Genomic DNA, 20,176 nt, shown 5'->3' on the forward strand with positions numbered 1-20,176 from the left:
AATTGCATGGCATGCCACTAGGGCACATGTCTATGCACAGCTGTAGACAGCTCGTTTTTGGGTATATAGCCAGGATTATAACACCTAATGGCAGCAATTAGTAAATAGAGTCCACCTGTGTGTAATTTATTCTCAGTATAACTACAGCTGTTCTGTGAAGGCCTCAGAGGTTTGTTAGTGAACATTAGTGATCAAACAGCATCATGAGGACCAAGGAACACACCAGACAGGTCAGGGATAAATTTGGAGAAGTGTAAAGCAGGGTTAGGCTATAAAAAAATATCCCAAGGTCTGAACATCCCATGAGCATCCATCATTCAAAAATGGAAAGAGTATGGCACAACTGCAAATCTACAAAGACATAGCCCTCCACCTGAACTGACCGCCCAGGCAAGAAGAGCACTAATTAGAGAAGCAGCCAAGAGGTCACTCTGGAGGAGTTGCAGAGATCCACTGCTCAGGTGGAGCTGATCTGCATATCACCCTGAACACACCATCCCCACTGTGAAACATGGTGCTGGCAGCATCATGCTGTGGGGATGCTTTTCTTCAGCAGGAACAGGGAAGCTGGTCAGAGTTGATTGGAAGATGGATGGAACTAAATACAGCGCAATCTTGGAGGAAAACCTGGTAGAGGCTGCACCTCACTGTAAGTTCACCTTCCAGCAGGACAACGAAGTTTAGAGCAAAGCATATTCATGTATTAGAATGGCCCAGTAAAAGCCCAGACCTAAATCCCATTGAGAATCTGTGGCAAGACTTGAAAATTACTGTTCACAGATGCTCTCCATCCAATCTGACTGAGCTTGAGGTATTTTGCAAAGAAGAATAGGCCATCATTTCATCCTCTAGATGTGCAAAACTGGTAGAGACATACCCCAAAAGACTTGCTGTAATTGCAGCGAAAGGTGATCCTACAAAGTATTGACTCAGGGGGGGCTGAATAGAAATGCACGCCACACTTTCCAGATTTTTATTTATTAAAAATTTGGAAAAACATGTATCATTTTTTATTCAATTCACACTACTACTTTGTGTTGGTCTATCACATAAAACCCCAATAAAATACATTTAAGTTTGTGGGTGTAATGTAGAAAAAGGGGAAAAGGTCAAGAGGCATGGATACTTTTTCAAGGCAATGTAGGTTGTATGGTTTGTAGTTTTAATGCTTTGCCATATAGCCTCCGTGCACAAAGTTCTGTCATGTCCATAGTACCTATAATATAGGTCAAAGACTAAAATGTAGAAGTATATACACTGCGTGCAGAATTATTAGGCAAATGAGTATTTTGACCACATCATCCTCTTTATGCATGTTGTCTTACTCCAAGCTGTATAGGCTCGAAAGCCTACTACCAATTAAGCATATTAGGTGATGTGCATCTCTGTAATGAGAAGGGGTGTGGTCTAATGACATCAACACCCTATATTAGGTGTGCATAATTATTAGGCAACTTCCTTTCCTTTGGCAAAATGGGTCAAAAGAAGGACTTGACAGGCTCAGAAAAGTCAAAAATAGTGAGATATCTTGCAGAGGGATGCAGCACTCTTAAAATTGCAAAGCTTCTGAAGCGTGATCATCGAACAATCAAGCGTTTCATTCAAAATAGTCAACAGGGTCGCAAGAAGCGTGTGGAAAAACCAAGGCGCTAAATAACTGCCCATGAACTGAGAAAAGTCAAGCGTGCAGCTGCCAAGATGCCACTTGCCACCAGTTTGGCCATATTTCAGAGCTGCAACATCACTGGAGTGCCCAAAAGCACAAGGTGTGCAATACTCAGAGACATGGCCAAGGTAAAAAAGGCTGAAAGACGACCACCACTGAACAAGACACACAAGCTGAAACGTCAAGACTGGGCCAAGAAATATCTCAAGACTGATTTTTCTAAGGTTTTATGGACTGATGAAATGAGAGTGAGTCTTGATGGGCCAGATGGATGGGCCCGTGGCTGGATTGGTAAAGGGCAGAGAGCTCCAGTCCGACTCAGACGCCAGCAAGGTGGAGGTGGAGTACTGGTTTGGGCTGGTATCATCAAAGATGAGCTTGTGGGGCCTTTTCGGGTTGAGGATGGAGTCAAGCTCAACTCCCAGTCCTACTGCCAGTTTCTGGAAGACACCTTCTTCAAGCAGTGGTACAGGAAGAAGTCTGCATCCTTCAAGAAAAACATGATTTTCATGCAGGACAATGCTCCATCACACGCGTCCAAGTACTCCACAGCGTGGCTGGCAAGAAAGGGTATAAAAGAAGAAAATCTAATGACATGGCCTCCTTGTTCACCTGATCTGAACCCCATTGAGAACCTGTGGTCCATCATCAAATGTGAGATTTACAAGGAGGGAAAACAGTACACCTCTCTGAACAGTGTCTGGGAGGCTGTGGTTGCTGCTGCACGCAATGTTGATGGTGAACAGATCAAAACACTGACAGAATCCATGGATGGCAGGCTTTTGAGTGTCCTTGCAAAGAAAGGTGGCTATATTGGTCACTGATTTGTTTTTGTTTTGTTTTTGAATGTCAGAAATGTATATTTGTGAATGTTGAGATGTTATATTGGTTTCACTGGTAAAAATAAATAATTGAAATGGGTATATATTTGTTTTTTGTTAAGTTGCCTAATAATTATGCACAGTAATAGTCACCTGCACACACAGATATCCCCCTAAAATAGCTAAAACTAAAAACAAACTAAAAACTACTTCCAAAAATATTCAGCTTTGATATTAATGAGTTTTTGGGGTTCATTGAGAACATGGTTGTTGTTCAATAATAAAATTAATCCTCAAAAATACAACTTGCCTAATAATTCTGCACTCCCTGTATGTATTGTTGATATCTTGTGCAATGCTGGCACTTGAGGTTCGAAAACAAGTCATAACAATACTTAGGGTTAATACCAATGTAGTATCCCATGCTTTACATAAGTTTATTTGCAATCAATATAATGTCATATACATCACATATTGTGTGTATTTATATAACTTGTTCTTTATTTTCAGCAATTGGACTATTATTCCAAGACAAAGACAATTGCTGACCAAATGATCATGGCAGCTAATGGCTCACTACTTAAAGGTAAACTTTCAACCTTGTAAACCAAAACAGAAAGGAATACATATCACAAGATATGTGCACTTTAAACAAGGCAATCAGTAAGCAATCTGGTTCATGGGGCTAATTAGGTTAAAAGGGGTTGTCCCATTAAGACAACATATAGCGTATCTATAAGAGAGGGGTGAAGTGTGTAATCGTCAGGTTTCCAATTGCTGGGGCCACCACCACAGCAAGAAAATGTTGAATATTATATCCAAAGTCACAGGTGCACATCCAAAAAGGTAACATGCAGACAAATAATATGTATGGCAGCACACATGCAAACAAATAAAGTAGGAATTAGGGATTATTTTGGATTACAGTGGTACTATACTTACTATACATAAAAAAAATTGAAGCTCTGCACTCTAATTTTTGATCAAATGTGTGTCGGGCCCATCTACCAATGTCAAGGTGGCTTCTGCAGATGGGTACCTAACACTAGCAGAACTGCCTCTCGTGGGCCTAACCTACACCTACACCTAAAGTGATATTTTTTTTAGCTTTCTGCATGTTAGCCTTATGGATGTGCACCTATGACTTCGGATGTGCTAGTCTAAATTTTCTTGCAGTGTGTTTGGAAGGTAGCTCCCTCCTTTAGATTGAGCACTCCCTGCCCATATGCCCAGGCTTTCTAAGCAGAGTATAAATATAGCTGGTTCCTACACTTCCCTGAACATTGTAGGTGTAGGTTAGGCCCCGGAGAGGCAGTTCTGTTAGTGTTAGGTACCCATCTGCAGAAGTCACCTTGACGTTGGTAGATGGGCCTGACACACGTTTGATCAAAAATGTGCATGAAGAGTTTCCATTTTTCATGTATGGTAGGTATATTACCACTGTAATCCAAAATAATCCCTAATCTCTAGTTCTAGTGTTCGCATGTATAACAGTGTGCTGCCATACATATTTTTTGCTGTCTGCTTGGGGCCACCACCAATCACTGGAACAGGGGCCTGTGCTCTGCCATTTGAATGGAGCAGTTGTCATGCATGTGTGCTTTACCTCCATTCCGTTCTAAGGGGCTGCTGGAGATGGCCACATGTGTGTCTACTGCTCCACTCAAACAAGGAGCATGGGCTCCCCTTCTCATGACTGGTAGGGGCCAAGTGGTCGGACCCCGCTGTTCAGACACTAATCCCTATCCTGTTGATAGGGGATAAATTGTCCTAATAGAACAACCCCTATAAGGCTCTGTTCACGTCTGTCATTGTTTCTATTTATAATAGCTCATTTATTAAAGGGCCCACAATGGGGGCCCTAAAATCTTGCTAAAAATTGGCACAAATAGGGTTTGAACACTTTTTTACTTCATTTAAAAGGAGGCTTTGCTGAAAGTGGTGGAGCTTCGCAGAAAATGATTGTAGCCTAAGATGCATTGTTTTGTGCCAAAATTGCACCTCAATTCTGGGGTAAAACTTGGCCTCAAAGTGCCCCGTTTCACAAAAGATAGAATATGTCCTATATTTCCCTGTATCTTGCGGATTGTGGACCCATTCCACTCAACAGGTCCACATCAGTAGCGGTCCGCAATACGGGCACGGAGCCCTTACGTTCGCGTGAAAAGGGCTTCATCCCTAATAAGGTGATATTTTTGTATTGTATTGTTCTTCACTATTTGTCAAGTTTTACCCAGAGGAGTGTATAAAAGGAATATTCCACCATGTATCAAATGCATCATACAATACAGATCCATAATCACAGAGATTATAAAGTCTATCAGTCTCTGATTGTCAGTAGTAAATATATATGTTTAACATCGGATGATCTTACAGGGACCCTCTGCCTGGTAACCTGTGGCATGTTCCATTCTCTCGTTGTATATACAGTGGATATAAAAAGTCTACACACCCCTGTTAAAATGTCAGGTTTCTGTGATAAATCATTTTAGAACTTTTTCCACATTTAATTTGACCTATAAACTGTACAACTCAATTGAAAAACAGACTGAAATCTTTTAGGTAGAGGGAAGAAAAAATATAAAAATAAAATAATATGGTTGCATAAGTGTGCACTCCCTTAAACTAATACTTTGTTGAAACACTTTTCGATTTTATTACAGAACTCAGTCTTTTTGGGTATGATTCTATCAGCATAGCACATTTTGACTTGGCAAGATTTGCCCACTCTTTTTTTGCAAAAACACTCCAAATCTGTCAGATTGCGAGGGCATCTCCTGTGCACAGCCCTCTTCAGATCACCCCACAGATTTTCAATCGGACTCAGGTCTGGGCTCTGGCTGGGCCATTCCAAAACTTTAATCTTCTTCTGGTGAAGCCATTCCTTTGTTGATTTGGATGTATGCTTTGTGTCGTTGTTATGCTGAAAGATGCAGTTCATCTTCATGTTTAGCTTTCTAGCAGAAGCCTGAAGGTTTTGTGCCAATATTGACTGGTATTTGGAACTGTTCATAACTCCCTCTAGCTTAACTAAGGCCCCAGTTCCAGCTGAAGAAAAACAGCCTCAAAGCATGATGCTGCCACCACCATGCTTCACTGTGGGTATGGTGTTCTTTTGGTGATGTGCAGTGTTATTTTTGCGCCAAACATACTGTATTTTTCGCCCCATAAGACGCACTTTTTCCCCCCCAAAAGTGGGGGGAAAATGCTCCTGCGTCTTATGTGGCGAATGCTGCCATTTTACATCGCAGTCTGCGATGCTGCAGCATCCCAGACTGCGATGTATCATGTGGGGGGGGAGGGGCCGGTGTCATGCAAATGCGGCGGGGCCGGTGCGGTCACTGTACTCCGGCCCCGCCACTCACTCACTTCCTTATTGCCTAAACCTTTTATAATAATAACTTTAATTGAAGTTCCGATCCCCAGCCCCATCTGTACTACTTACTGTAGCAGGCAGAGCAGGGCGGGCGGCCGGCCGTAACTCACTGACGTCACGTGCCTGCGCCGCCTACTTTAGTAAGTAGTACAGATGGGGCTGGGGATCGGAACTTCAATTAAAGTTATTATTATAAAAGGTTTAGGCAATAAGGAAGTGAGTGAGCGGCGGGGCTGGAGTACAGTGACCGCACCGGCCCCGCCGCATTTGCATGACACCGGCCCCTCGGTATATTAGGGCATCTGTGGATGCCACTATTATGGGGTGGGGGATTTGTGGATGGCACTGTTATGGGGGGGATCTGTGGATGGCACTGTTATGGGGGAGTGATCTGTGGATGGCACTGTTATGGGGGAAAGATCTGTGGATGGCACTGTTATGGGGGAGTGATCTGTGAATGGCACTGTTATGGGGGGGAGATCTGTGGATGGCACTGTTATGGGGTGGGGGATATGTGGATGGCACTGTTATGGGGTGGGTGATCTGTGGGTGACACATATATAGCAGTGCCATCCACAGATCCACCCCCCATAACAGTGCCATCCACAGATCCCCCTCCATAACAGTGCCATCCACATATCACCCCCCCCCCCCATAACAGTGCCATCCACAGATCACCCCCCCCCCATAACAGTGCCACCCACAGATCTCCCCCCTCCATAACAGTGCCATCCACAGATCTCCCCCCATAACAGTGCCATCCACAGATCTCCCCCCATAGTGCCATGCACAGATCTCCCCCCGTCCATAACAGTGCCATCCACAGATCTACCCCCCATAACAGTGCCATCCAGAGATCACCCCCCATAACAGTACCATCCACAGATCACCCCCCCTCCATAACAGTGCCATCCACAGATCACCCCCCCATAACAGTGCCATCCACAGATCCCCCATAACAGTGCCATCCACAGATCCCCCCATAACAGTGCCACCCACAGATCCCCCATAACAGTGCCATCCACAGATCCCCCATAGTAGTGTCATGCACAGACCACCATTAGTTCAAAACAAACCAAAAGCACACCTTTTGGTTAAAAATATTTTTTTTTCTTATTTTCCTCCTCAAAAACTTCGGTGCGTCTTATGGGCCGGTGAGTCTTATAGGGCGAAAAATATGGTATCTTTTGGAATTATGGCCAAAAAGGTCAATCTTGGTTTCATCAGACCATAACACCTTTTCCCACATGCTTTTGGGAGATTTCAGATGTGTTTTTGCAAAATATAGCCTGGCTTGGATGTTTTTCTTTGTAAGAGAAGGCTTTCGTCTTGCCACTCTACCCCATAGCCCAGACATATGAAGAATACGGGAGATTGTTGTCACATGTACCACACAGTCAGTACTTGCCAGATATTCCTGTAGCTCCTTTATTGTTGCTGTAGGCCTCTTTGTAGCCTTCCAAACCAGTTTTCTTCTCGTCTTTTCATCAATTTTGGAGGGACGTCCAGTTCTTGGTAATGTCACTGTTGTGCCATATTTTCTCCACTTGATGATGATGACTTCACTGTGTTCCATGGTATATCTAATGCCTTGGAAATTCTTTTGCACCCTTCTGACTGATACCTTTTAACAATGAGATCCCTCTGATGCTTTGGAAGCTCTCTGTGGACCATGGCTTTTGCTGTGGGATGCGACTAAGAAAAGTTCAGGAAAAAACAACTAGAGCAGCTGAACTTTATTTGGGGTTAATCAGAGGCACTTTAAATGATGGCAGGTGTATGCTGACTCCTATTTAACATGATTTTGAATGTGATTGCTTAATTCTGAACACAGCTACATCCCCAGTTATAAGAGGGTGTGCACACTTATGCAACCACATTATTTTAGTTGTTGTTTTTTTCTTTCCTCCACCTAAAAAATTTCAGTTTGTTTTTCAATTGAGTGGTACAGTTTATAGATCACATTAAAGGTGGAAAAAGTTCTGAAATGATTTATCTTTGTCTCATTTTTTTTTACATCACAGAAACCTGACATTTTAACAGGGGTGTGTAGACTTTTTATATCCACAGTATATTTCGTAATTCTGCTTAATACATATGGTATCTGTTGTGGCGGAACCTGTTTCCTGTGCAGTATGTGGTGTATCTGGATCTCTGGGTGGAGTACCTGTCTATTCTAGTAAATACTTGTATTTCACACGTCTTAACAATTGTGACGCATCTTGCCTTATGTGATTATTTACAATTGGTCACTGGGACCAGTGGTTGCCTCTGGGTTTACACGTGTTGCTTATCCTTATATCTAAAATGTAACATTTATTTCTTGTCACTAAAACTTGCTACCTAGAACTGACATTGTTAAAATTATCAGCTGTGTCTGCAATACCGCTTGTAATTGCCTTGGTTTAGCAGTGGGGCTGGCTGGGGGACCTCACTTCATGCTGCCTAGCATACTCCTCTGTTTGCACACGGGGTCTACCGTGCTGTGTTGGGCACACACTGTTATTCTCACAGTGCGCTAACCTTAGGTTGGTGCGTTCCCTACTAGCACTCCCTATTTGCTCATTGGTGCTACATAACCCTTGCTTTTGTAGTCCACTAGCTGGCTAAAACACATATATCATTCACACTCTGCCCCCCGACATGTTTCGCCAAACACTTGGCGTCCTCAGGGGTTTGCAGACACAGCTGATAATTTTAACAATGTCAGTTCTAGGTAGCAAGTTTTAGTGACAAGAAATAAACGTTACATTTTAGATATAAGGATAAGCAACACGTGTAAACCCAGAGACAACCACTGGTCCCAGTGACCAATTGTAAATAATAAGATTATTGTGTCTCAACACGTGTTAATGGGTCAATTGTGTAAAAAGTAAGCATCTTGCCTTATAACTCAATGTTGTGCTATTCCTCTCCGTAGCCTGGCTGTGAGCAGTGAATCTGATGTTGTAGTTGTTAGTATTAATATGCTGATTTATCTGGGGAAGTTCAATGGAGTCCGTGCTAGCATTTGTCTCAAACATTAAGGGCTCATGCACACGACCATTGCCTGTTTTGCGGTGTGCAAATTGCGGATCTGCAAAACACCGATACCAGACGGAAAGGACCATCCGGGCCATAAAAAACAGTCCTATCCTTGTCCGTAATGCAGACAAGAATAGGACATGTTCTATATTTTTGCAGATGCCACGGAACGGACATACGAAGTTACGATATTGAAGTTAATGGGTCTATATCTGACCCAAAAAAGATGCAGATCATATACGTTCGGGTGCTTGCTCCCTAATACTAACAATGATAACATCAGATTCTCAGCCATGCTATGGGGATATCTTTCCTTGATATTTAAAGTGTAACTGTCATTCTTTTTTTTATTTTTGTAATGTGTAGGGGCAGTGATAATGACCATTTTTGTAATATACTTTCATTACTGAAATCGTACATTTCTATTAGAAAAATATCTCTAAAGTGGGCCATTTTGAGCCTTAGCAATGCTCCTCTGTTTTCTGTTTACATAACACAGTCAGTGTTGAGCAGGTCTCCACTGTTATGTAAACAGAAGACAGAGGAGCGTTGCTAAGGCTCAAAATGGCCCACTTTAGAGATATTTTTCTAATAGAAATGTACGATTTCAGTAATGAAAGTATATTACAAAAATGGTCAGTATCACTGCCCCAATACATTACAAAAATAAAAAAAAGAATGACAGTTACACTTTAAATGCGAGGTGGTATTGAGAGGAATACCATACAGACACACTTATATAGAAAATCGGTCACTGGTATCTCATTTTTACGAGCAGATCATGGCATGTCACGTGGAACCTTCCAGTTGAGGAATTCATTAGGGCACATAGATGTTTGTAGGTATTAATGAATCATTTTACAAAGAATGCGACCGAATGGCAGAATGCTTTTCATACACGTGGCTATAACACTAATAAAATCGATAGGGCTAAAAATATATTTAGTGGTAGAACCCGGGAAGAATGACTCAACAAGACGGGAAGTAAACACAAAAGATACAGTACAGACCAAAAGTTTTAACACACCTTCTCATTCAAAGAGATTTCTTTATTTTCATGACTATGAAGGCATCAAAACTATGAATTAACACATGTGGAATTATATACATAACAAACAAGTGTGAAACAACTGAAAATATGTCATATTCTAGGTTCTTCAAAGTAGCCACCTTTTGCTTTGATTACTGCTTTGCACACTCTTGGCATTCTCTTGATGAGCTTCAAGAGGTAGTCCCCTGAAATGGTCTTCCAACAGTCTTGAAGCACTGCCGTGCTGCGCCGAAGCTCCGCCCCCGTCCCCATTATAGTCAATGGGGACGGAGCGGCGGTCCGGCGGCACGGCGAAATAGCGGCAGGACGGATCCGACAGGGTGAACAGCCTGTCGGATCCGTCTTGCCACAAGTGTGAAAGTAGACTTATTCATGCAAAGGTTTCATAATCTATGAAGATATTAATTATTCTGTGTACTACTACTCAACTTATTTTTAAAGAGTTTTTCTGCTTGTCCCCCCGATAAAATTCTGACCACAGAGTGTTCCAGTACTTGGATTCCAAGCAATTAAATTTAAAGGGATTGTCCAATGTCAGCAAAAAAAATGAGTGGATGACCAGAAAGAGTTTGAAAAAAAACAAACAACTGTTTTGACATAGTTCAGCCATGCTAGGGCCATCCCCAATCTCCACTGGAACAGATGTAATGATGTTCCATATCAGCTCATATAACCGCAAAGGCCAAATGATGGTCTCAGCGGTGCCAAGTACATGACTCCTGAGGCTCAAGCGGTCAACATACCATATGTGCCCAAGCCACCGCTAAGGCCATCGACTGGCCTTGGTGGACATGTGAGCTGATTCGGGACAACACCACTTCTGGTCCGGTGGGAACGGGAGTCATGACGTGTAATTCCTACACACACAGCAGTGGCGCTTGCTTTGTTTGTAGCGCTTATGCTACACTGCCTATACTACGCCCTTTTATATCACTTGGCTGATCTGTGATCACACATTTCTGGACACTTTCCTCTACTGAGTAGAAATTATAAACTGAGTTACTCGCTGCCTGCACAATTGCTTCTAATAGTTTTGTCAGCCTAAGACCTTCGAGCAGTCATCTGATACACTGAACTGGAATAATTCATGACAGACCCCAGACATTTCCATAGCCATGGAGTCAGTTCAGCACTTAAGCCGCTCAGAGCAGCGATAAGGTTAGAAATGCCACTGTACAACAAATTAATGTAAAGTGCAACATGATATGAGGGTGCACAGGTGAGGCCGGGATAAATATAGCCGGGGACTTGTTGCAGTACGATCTCGCTTCACCTGATATCCATGCAGAAGATTAAGTATTCTACTACTGAGAAAACTGGGAAAGAGACAGACTGGGTGAGGTTAATTAATCAAAAGGCGCCAAAAAACTGGCATATATGATTTGTATCACACTTAGGCTCCATTCACACGTCCGCAAATGGGTCCGCATCCGTTCCGCAATTTTCTATGGGTACGGAATGGATGCGGACAGCACCCAGTGTGCTGTCCGCATCCACATTTGCAGAGCATGGCCCCGATCTTCGGGTCCGCAGCTCCGCAAAAGATAGAACATGTCCTATTCTTGTCCGCAGCAGCGGACAAGAATAGGCATTTCTATATGGGTGCCGGGCGGGTGTGCTGCGGATCCGCAACACACCACGGATGTGTGAATGGAGACTTAAGGTTCATGCACACGACCGCTGGCTGTTTTGCGGACCACAAATTGCGGATCTGCAAAACATAGATATTGGCTGTGTGCATGCTGCATTTTGCAGAATGGAACACCCGACCCCTAATAGAACTATCCTATCCTTGTCAATAATAGGACATGCTCTATTTTTTTGCGGAACGGCCATGCAGACACGGAATGCACACAGAGTAATTTCCCTTTTTCTGATGCCCCATTGAAGTGAATGGTATCGCATACAGGCTGAAAAAAAAACCGTAACGGACACGGAAAAAAAATTACTTTTGTGCGCATGAGCCCTTATCAAGTGTTTTTCGAATCATATGACAAGAGGATGTAGCATAATGGGAAAGGATGTGGCCTACCAGAAAGGGGCATTGCATAATATGCACCAATGTGTTCCAAAAATATGCCAAATTTTGCACGATTCTGGCATAAAGTAAGCCAACTAATAGGTGGTGTAAACAAGAGACAGTCTGAGGGTAAGTTCACACAGGAAAATCAGCAGCAGAAAAATCTGTAGTATATTACTAGCTGAAAACAGGTTGTTTTGGGGGGGCAGATTTTTTATTTGAAGAGTATTTGGTTGAGATTTCTCTGCTTTTCCTTTGACATCTATGAAATCCTCATACAAATCTGCTTCCAAGAAGTAGCATGTCACTTCACAAACGTTTTTCAAATCAGCTACTGAAAAAACCTCTACCATTTTACCCCCTTCCTGACCAGGCCAAATTTTGCAAATCTGACATGTGTCACTTTATGTGGTAATAACTTTGGAACACTTTCACTTATCAAAGGCATTCAGAGATTGTTTTCTCGTGGCACATTGTACTTCATGTTAATGGTAAATTTGAATCAATATGTTTTACCTTTATTTATTAAAAAAATCCCAAAGTTAACAAAAATTTGTAGAAATTCACTGTTTTCTAAATTTGAATCTCTCTGCTTTTAAAACAGAAAGTGATACCTCATAAAATATTTATTACTTAACATTCCCCATATGCCTACCTTATGTTGGCATCATTTTGTAAATGTCATTTAATTTTTTTAAGATGTTAGAAGGCTTAGGCCCCTTTCACACGGGCGAGATTTCCGCGCGGGTGCAATGCGTGAGGTGAACGCATTGCACCCGCACTGAATCCGGACCCATTCATTTCTATGGGGCTGTGCACATGAGCAGTGATTTTCACGCATCACTTGTGCGTTGCATGAAAATCGCAGCATGCTCCTCTTTGTGCGTTTTTCACGTTACGCAGGCCCCATAGAAATGAATGGGGTTGTGTGAAAATCGCAAGCATCCGCAAGCAAGTGCGGATGCAGTGCGATTTTCACGCACGGTTGCTAGGTGACGATCGGGATGGGGACCCGATCATTATTATTTTCCCTTATAACATGGTTATAAGGGAAAATAATAGCATTCTGAATACAGAATGCATAGTACAATAGGGCTGGAGGGGTCAAAAAAATAATAATAATAATTTAACCACCTCAGCTCCCCTAGCTTAAACACTCTTAATGACCAGACCACTTTTTACAATTCTGCACTACACTACTTTCACGGTTTATTGCTCGGTCATACAACTTACCACCCAAATGAATTTTACCTCCTTTTCTTCTCACTAATAGAGCTTTCATTTGGTGGTATTTCATTGCTGCTGACATTTTTACTTTTTTTGTTATTAATCGAAATTTACCAAAATTTTTGCAAAGAAATGACATTTTTCACTTTCAGTTGTAATTTTTTTTTTTTAAAAACTACATTTCTATATAAATTTTTCTCAAAATGTATTGTTCTACATGTCTTTGATAAAAAAAAATGCAATAAGTGTATATTTATTGGTTTGGGTAAAAGTTATAGCGTTTACAAACTATGGTACAAAAATGTGAATTTCCGCATTTTGAAGCAGCTCTGACTTTCTGAGCACCTGTCATGTTTCCTGAGGTTCTACAATGCCCAGACAGTACAAACACCCCACAAATGACCCCATTTCGGAAAGTAGACACCCTAAGGTATTCGCTGATGGGCATAGTGAGTTCATAGAACCTTTTATTTTTTGTCAAGTTAGTTGAAAATGATGATTTTTTTTTTTCTTACAAAGTCTGATATTCCACTAACTTGTGACAAAAAATAAAAACTTCCATAAACTCGATATGCCCATCACGGAATACCTTGGGGTGTCTTCTTTCCAAAATGGGGTCACTTGTGGGGTAGTTATACTGCCCTGGCATTTTAGGGGCCCTAATGCGGGAGAAGTAGTTTGAAATTCAAATGTGTAAAAAATGTCCTGTGAAATCCTAAAGGTGCTCTTTAGAATTTGGGCCCCTTTGCCCACCTAGGCTGCAAAAAAGTGTCACACATGTGGTATCGCTGTACTCAGGAGAAGTTGGGCAATGTGTTTTGGGGTGTCTTTTTACATATACCCATGCTGGGTGAGAGAAATATCTCTCTAAAAGACAACTTTTCCCATTTTTTTTATACAAAGTTGTCATTTGACAGAGATATTTATCTCACCCAGCATGGGTATATGTAAAAAGACACCACAAAACACATAACCCTACTTCTCCTAAGTACGGCGATACCACATGTGTGACACTTTTTTGCAGCCTAGGTGGGCAAAGGGGCCCAAATTCTAAAGAGCACCTTTAGGATTTCACAGGGCATTTTTAACACATTTCGATTTCAAACTACTTCTCACGCATTAGGGCCCCTAAAAAAGGCCAGGGCAGTATAAATAGAAAAACCCCACAAATGACCCCATTTCGGAAAGAAGACACCCCAAGGTATTCCGTGAGGGGCATGGCGAGTTCCTAGAATTTTTCTTTTTTGGCACAAGTTAGCGGAAAATTATGATTTTTTATTTTTTTTCCTTACAAAGTCTCATATTCCACTAATTTGTGACAAAAAATAAAAACTTCCATGAACTCACTATGCCCATCACAAAATACCTTGGGGTGTCTTCTTTCCAAAATCGGGTCACTTGTGGGGTAGTTATACTGCCCTGGCATTTTAGGGGCCCTAATGCGTGAGAAGTAGTTTGAAATTCAAATGTGTAAAAAATGTCCTGTGAAATCCTAAAGGTGCTCTTTAGAATGTGGGCCCCTTTTCCCACCTAGGCTGCAAAAAAGTGTCACACATGTGGTATCGCCGTACTCAGGAGAAGTAGGGCAATGTGTTTTGGGGTGTATTTTTACATATACCCATGCTGGGTGAGAGAAATATCTCTGTAAATGTCAACTTTTCCCTTTTTTTTATACAAAGTTGTCATTTTAGAGAGATATTTCTCTCACCCAGCATGGGTATATGTAAAAAGACACCCCAAAACGCATTGCCCTACTTCTCCTGAGTACAGCGATACCACATGTGTGACACTTTTTTGCAGCCTAGGTGCGCAAAGGGGCCCAAATTCCTTTTAGGAGGGCATTTTTAGACATTTGGATTCCAGACTTCTTCTCACGCTTTAGGGCCCCTAAAATGCCAGGGCAGTATAAATACCCCACATGTGACCCCATTTTGGAAAGAAGACACCCCAAGGTATTCCGTGAGGGGCATGGCGAGTTCATATTTTTTATTTTTTTTTGGCACAAGTTAGCGGAAATAGTTTTTTTTTTTTTCACACAAAGTCTCCCGTTCCGCTAACTTGTGACAAAAAGTTCAATCTTTCATGGACTCAATATGACCCTCAGCGAATACCTTGGGGTGTCTTCTTTCCGAAATGGGATCATTTGTGGGGTGTGTTTACTGTTCTGGCATTTTGGGCAAGGCTAAATTGTGAGCAACCCTGTAAAGCCTAAAGGTACTCGTTGGACTTTCCGCCCCTTTACGCACCTAGGCTGCAAAAAAGTGTCACACACATGGTATCGCTGTACTCAGGAGAAGTAGGGCAATGTGTTTTGGGGTGTATTTTTACATATACCCATGCTGGGTGAGAGAAATATCTTTGTAAATGACAACTTTTTTAAAAATTTTATACAAAGTTGTCAATTTACAGAGATATTCCTCTCACCCAGCATGGGTATATGTAAAAATACACCCCAAAACACATTGCCCTACTTCTCCTGAGTACGGCGATACCACATGTGTGACACTTTTTTGCAGCCTAGGTGCGCAAAGGGGCCCAAATTTCAATGAGAATCTTTACGATTTCACAGGGCATTTTTTACGCATTTGGATTCCAAACTACTTCTCACACTTTAGGTCCCCTAAAGTGCCAGGGCAGTATAAATACTCCACAAGTGACCCTATTTTGGAAAGAAGACACCCCAAGGTATTCCGTGAGGGGCATGGCGAGCTCCTAGAATATTAATTTTTTGGCACAAGTTAGCGGAAAATGATTATTTATTTATTTATTTTTATTTTTTTCTCTTACAAAGTCTCATATTCCACTAACTTGTGACAAAAAATTTAAATTTTACATGAACTCTCCATGCCCCTCACGAAATACCTTGGGGTGTCTTCTTTCCAAAATGGGGTCACTTGTGGGGTATTTATACTGCCCTGGCATTTTAGGGGCCCTAAAGCGTGAGAAGAAGTCTGGAATATAAATGTCAAAAAAATTTTACGCATTTGGATTCCGTGAGGGGTATGGTGAGTTCATGTGAGATTTTATTTTTTGTCACAAGTTAGTGGAATATGAGACTTGTGACGCTAACTTGTGACAAAAAAAAAAATCTTCTATGAACTCGCCATGCCCCTCAAAAGTGATCTTTTTATAGCGCCGCAGCGATTTTACGGTGTTTTTGCAGTGATCAGAAAAAAAAAAAATTCTGTCACTGCGGTGGGGCGGACTGAACGCAAGTGTGCGCACAAGATCAGGCCTGATCGGGCGAACACTGCGTTTTTTGTAGAGCCTATAGAACATGTCCTATTCTTGTCCGCAATTGCGGACAAGAAAAGGCATTTTCTATATAGTTCTGGCAATGTGCGGATCCGCGGAAAGCACATTGCCGGTGTCCGTGTTTTGCGGATCCGCGGTGTCCGTGTTTTGCGGATGGGGTGATCACCCCCCTGTAAGGCTCCATTCAGATGTCCGTATGTGTTTTGCGGATCCGCGGATCCGTGGGTCCGCTAATCCACAAAACACATACTGACGTCTGAATGGAGCCTTACAGGGGGGTGATCAATGACAGGGGGGTGATCAGGGAGTCTATATGGGGTGATCACCCCCCTGTAAGGCTCCATTCAGATGTCCGTATGTATTTCGCGGATCCGCAGATCTTTTTGCGGTGCAGAGGAACGGACCTAAATCTTATGTAAGCACTTTGTAGTGCTTCCATGGGATTCCGATCCATGCCTCCGCTCCATATCTTGAGGACTGTAGACCAATTCAAGTCAATGGGACGTGCTGTTTGCAGTCTTCAATACGGGCACGGGGCACACATGCTCGTGTGCATTAGCCCTAAAGGTAATGTGTCACTTTTACTGCCCAGCGAATGACATAGGGTTTTTTGTCTGGCCAAATACCGGCATATTTGCTAGGTAGCGGCTGGATCTACATCGGACTCCATCATACAATCTTGTTGTCACGGGGTAGCGTCATGGGTATAAAGATAGAGCGGAGGTGCACCCCCTGAGCTGCCACCCGGCCCCCTGTCCCTGCCTACTTGCACCACCTGCCCTAGGTGACGGGGCGCAACTGGGCGATAGTCCCTGACCTGAGTAAGTGCAAGCAGAGAGATAGAGACAGCAGGGAAGCGGACAGCCAATGAGAGGTAGCACCCCAGCGGACAGAGGTGGAACAAGCAAGGTACCACCAAAAACGGAAGGGCGAGGCAAGTCAACTAGCCGGGGTCAGTCCAGGAGGTCACGTCAGTACGAGGGAAGAGGCAAAGACAAAATCCAAAAGCAAGCCGAGGTCAAAATCCGAGAGATAGCGTCAAGTTTCAGGGAGCAGGCAGAAGAAGTGTCAGTAAGCAGATCAAGGATCAAATCCAAAGGTAAGCTAAATAACAATAATACACAGCCTAAAGGACCAAAATCACAGGCGACCTGTAGCCAGCAGGTTGCCTGTATTTATAGTGGGGAGTAAGGGTCATGTGACATGGCCAGCGTCACATGACCGACAGACAGGCTAGTCGAGCACCGAGTGATCAGCTCGGCGCTCAAGGCAGACCTAGGAGCAGGGAGCCTCCCAGCTAGCAAAGCCGCCCTGGGAACGAAACCGAACACAGATCCTCGCTCCCGAAGCTAAGCAGCAGGTCTGCGGCTGATGGGAGACCGAGTGCGACTTCGGCGCCCCGTTACACTTCTAGATTGTAAGCTTTTACTGGCAGGGTCCTCTCCCTGTCTGTACCAGTCTGTTAATAGTTTCATGTTTATCATATTTTTTTATATTATGTATGTGTAACCCCTCTTGGAATTGATGGCGCTTTCAAATAAATAATAATGGTCAATGGGGCTGGCGGGCATTCCAGTAACCTCCACCAATTCGAGATCCAGAGATCTCCAGCAGGCTGTTCTCTGCCAGAACTACAGCCGGCAGTGTGAAACCGGCCTTAGGGGGCGGAATCTACTGTCTATATGGGCACACCGCAGAGCTCAGAAAGGAAGGAGCGAGGGGGCGGAGCTTAGCCACCGACTGAAATGGACGTGTGAGACTGCTGCTCATCCATAAAACACCTCTAAACTGCCTTTAATAGCGAACAGAATTACCCCAAAGATGGGAAAACACAGCAAAGAACGCTCAGGGGACCCCCCCCAGTACCCCAAAGTTGATGGGAAGTCAGTCTGACCTGCAGAAATACTGGAAACCTCAGACCGACCGGGTAGCTGTTACTGACCCCATCATGGCGCTGAGAGCGGGAAACACAGGGGACCCGGCTTCAGATCTAGAAAGCCTGACAGGGAGCGATCATGGAGATCCTGCAACATCCCTCATCACCAAGGCCTTCTTAAAAAAGACCATATTTCAAGCCATGCGACCCATCATGGAAGAATTGTCTGACATTAAGTCTGACCTGCGCCCGATATGGGGACCCTAACTGAAATCATGTCCTCGCGCCTCGCTCAACACACAGAATATATCAATAGATCTCTCCTCCTCATAGAGGATAAGGAAAATCGGTGTTAAAGTAGCCCTAAATTAAAGCATTTGAGATACACTCTGGTGCTCCAAATCAATGTACCCCCCCAGGGGTTAATATCCACGCGTGGCTGAGAGACTAGACGCTGACACATAGATGGTCAATGCAATCTCTAACTTTTATTACATGGGGTAAGCGTATATACATCTTCAGAAGAGGGCAGTCCTCACTGAGGCATAAAACATTGTTTCATTGGCTCAAAGGGAAGAAGAGATAAGAGAGAGGAGATAACACCCTGGCATCTGCGCACTGGGCATTACTTTGGAATGTGAACTAATGTAAACATCTGGTTATCGTCGCCATTTTGTAATGGCTTCTATTCTAACAATAATACTGCATACGTCATATGTGACACTTCAAAGAGGTGCTTCTCTATAGGCAGTGAATAATATATACATATCATCGAGCCATATGATTGGCTTATGCTTTCCTCCACACTCTATATACCTCCCTTGGGACGCCTGTACAAAGATGAGAAACCAGACGCTGCCCACAGCACAGCTCTTTGCCCCCCCCCTCTCTTCTCCAGTCTTGAAACAAAGAGGGGGTGGGTGGGCACTTGGAGAAGAAAAAGTTAACTCATTACAATCCTAGATATACAAAAATATAGAATAAAATTCACACATCTTTAACATCGGAGCAGGAGGAAGAACATAAGAATTAAACAGCTCACCTAGCAGTACGTGCCTGAATCCTTGAGGAAGGTCGCCATGGAAATCTTCCAATCTCTGCTGGGTCCGGAGAGAGCTGCAAGTGTGGTCATAGAGCGCATCCACCGAGCGCTGCGACCTAAGCCCAAACAGGGAGAGACTCTGCGAGACATCATTTGCAGACTTCTATCTTTTGTGGATACCGCACAAATCCTGCAAGCAGCCAGAGAAACCCGTCCGATGACCTATGGGGGTGAAGAGATCCTGTTTTACCAAGATGTCACCCCCTCGACGTTAGCCAAGCGGCGCATACTGAAGCCACTCTTAGAGGCCCTGCGTGAGAAAGGCATCCAATACACCTGGCTCTTCCCGTTTGGCCTGGCCGTCTGGATTAACAGGGAAGAGGCTCACTGTCCACTCGCCGGACGACCTCAAAAGAGTGTGGTTTGCACTGAATATGGAGCCGCTACCCATACCATCGTAGCTGCCCTTACCTCCAGAGGAAGATCTCCCATCGGCATTACAGAAGAATCTGAGACTGCCTCAGCGCTCGGCCGGAACATCCAGGTCCAGAAAAGGAGCCCCGGGATCCCTTTCCTTCAGAGGCATCTGAATACAGAGGAGGACTGGCTTTATACATAAGCCTGTTGCCGATGGGGTATATTGTGAGTCGCATTGCCAGGACTTTTAGGGTTAATCGTTGAGGTTCCCCCACATTGGAGGATTATCCTCCTGTTGCCCCTTATCCACTAATGTTTTGTTAATGACCGATAGCAGCAGCGCTCAGGCAGGGCTTTGTACTAGCTTGGCCTCCTCTGTTTGCCTTCGCTGACCCTGGGGC

At 43.5% G+C, this 20,176-nt stretch overlaps 1 protein-coding gene and 1 long non-coding RNA gene across 3 annotated transcripts in view; one reads left to right on the plus strand and one right to left on the minus strand.

The window, feature by feature from the left end:
- Positions 1 to 20,176, plus strand: part of SDR42E2 (short chain dehydrogenase/reductase family 42E, member 2) — a 130,712-nt gene that overhangs the window by 80,048 nt on the left and 30,488 nt on the right. For both annotated transcript variants that reach the window (XM_040440585.1, XM_040440583.1), the window contains one exon: positions 2,998 to 3,073. In XM_040440585.1, coding sequence (XP_040296519.1) covers positions 2,998 to 3,073 — 76 coding nt within the window. The remainder of the gene's footprint in view (positions 1 to 2,997; positions 3,074 to 20,176) is intronic.
- Positions 543 to 18,560, minus strand: LOC121008185. Its single transcript, XR_005780524.1, has 3 exons — positions 18,548 to 18,560; positions 14,160 to 14,169; positions 543 to 643 (listed from the first exon to the last, which is right to left on the minus strand). It is a non-coding gene; the product is annotated as an uncharacterized LOC121008185 (long non-coding RNA).

Source organism: Bufo bufo, chromosome 7 (genome assembly GCF_905171765.1).
Source record: "Bufo bufo chromosome 7, aBufBuf1.1, whole genome shotgun sequence".
In the NCBI taxonomy this organism is placed as follows: domain Eukaryota; kingdom Metazoa; phylum Chordata; class Amphibia; order Anura; family Bufonidae; genus Bufo; species Bufo bufo.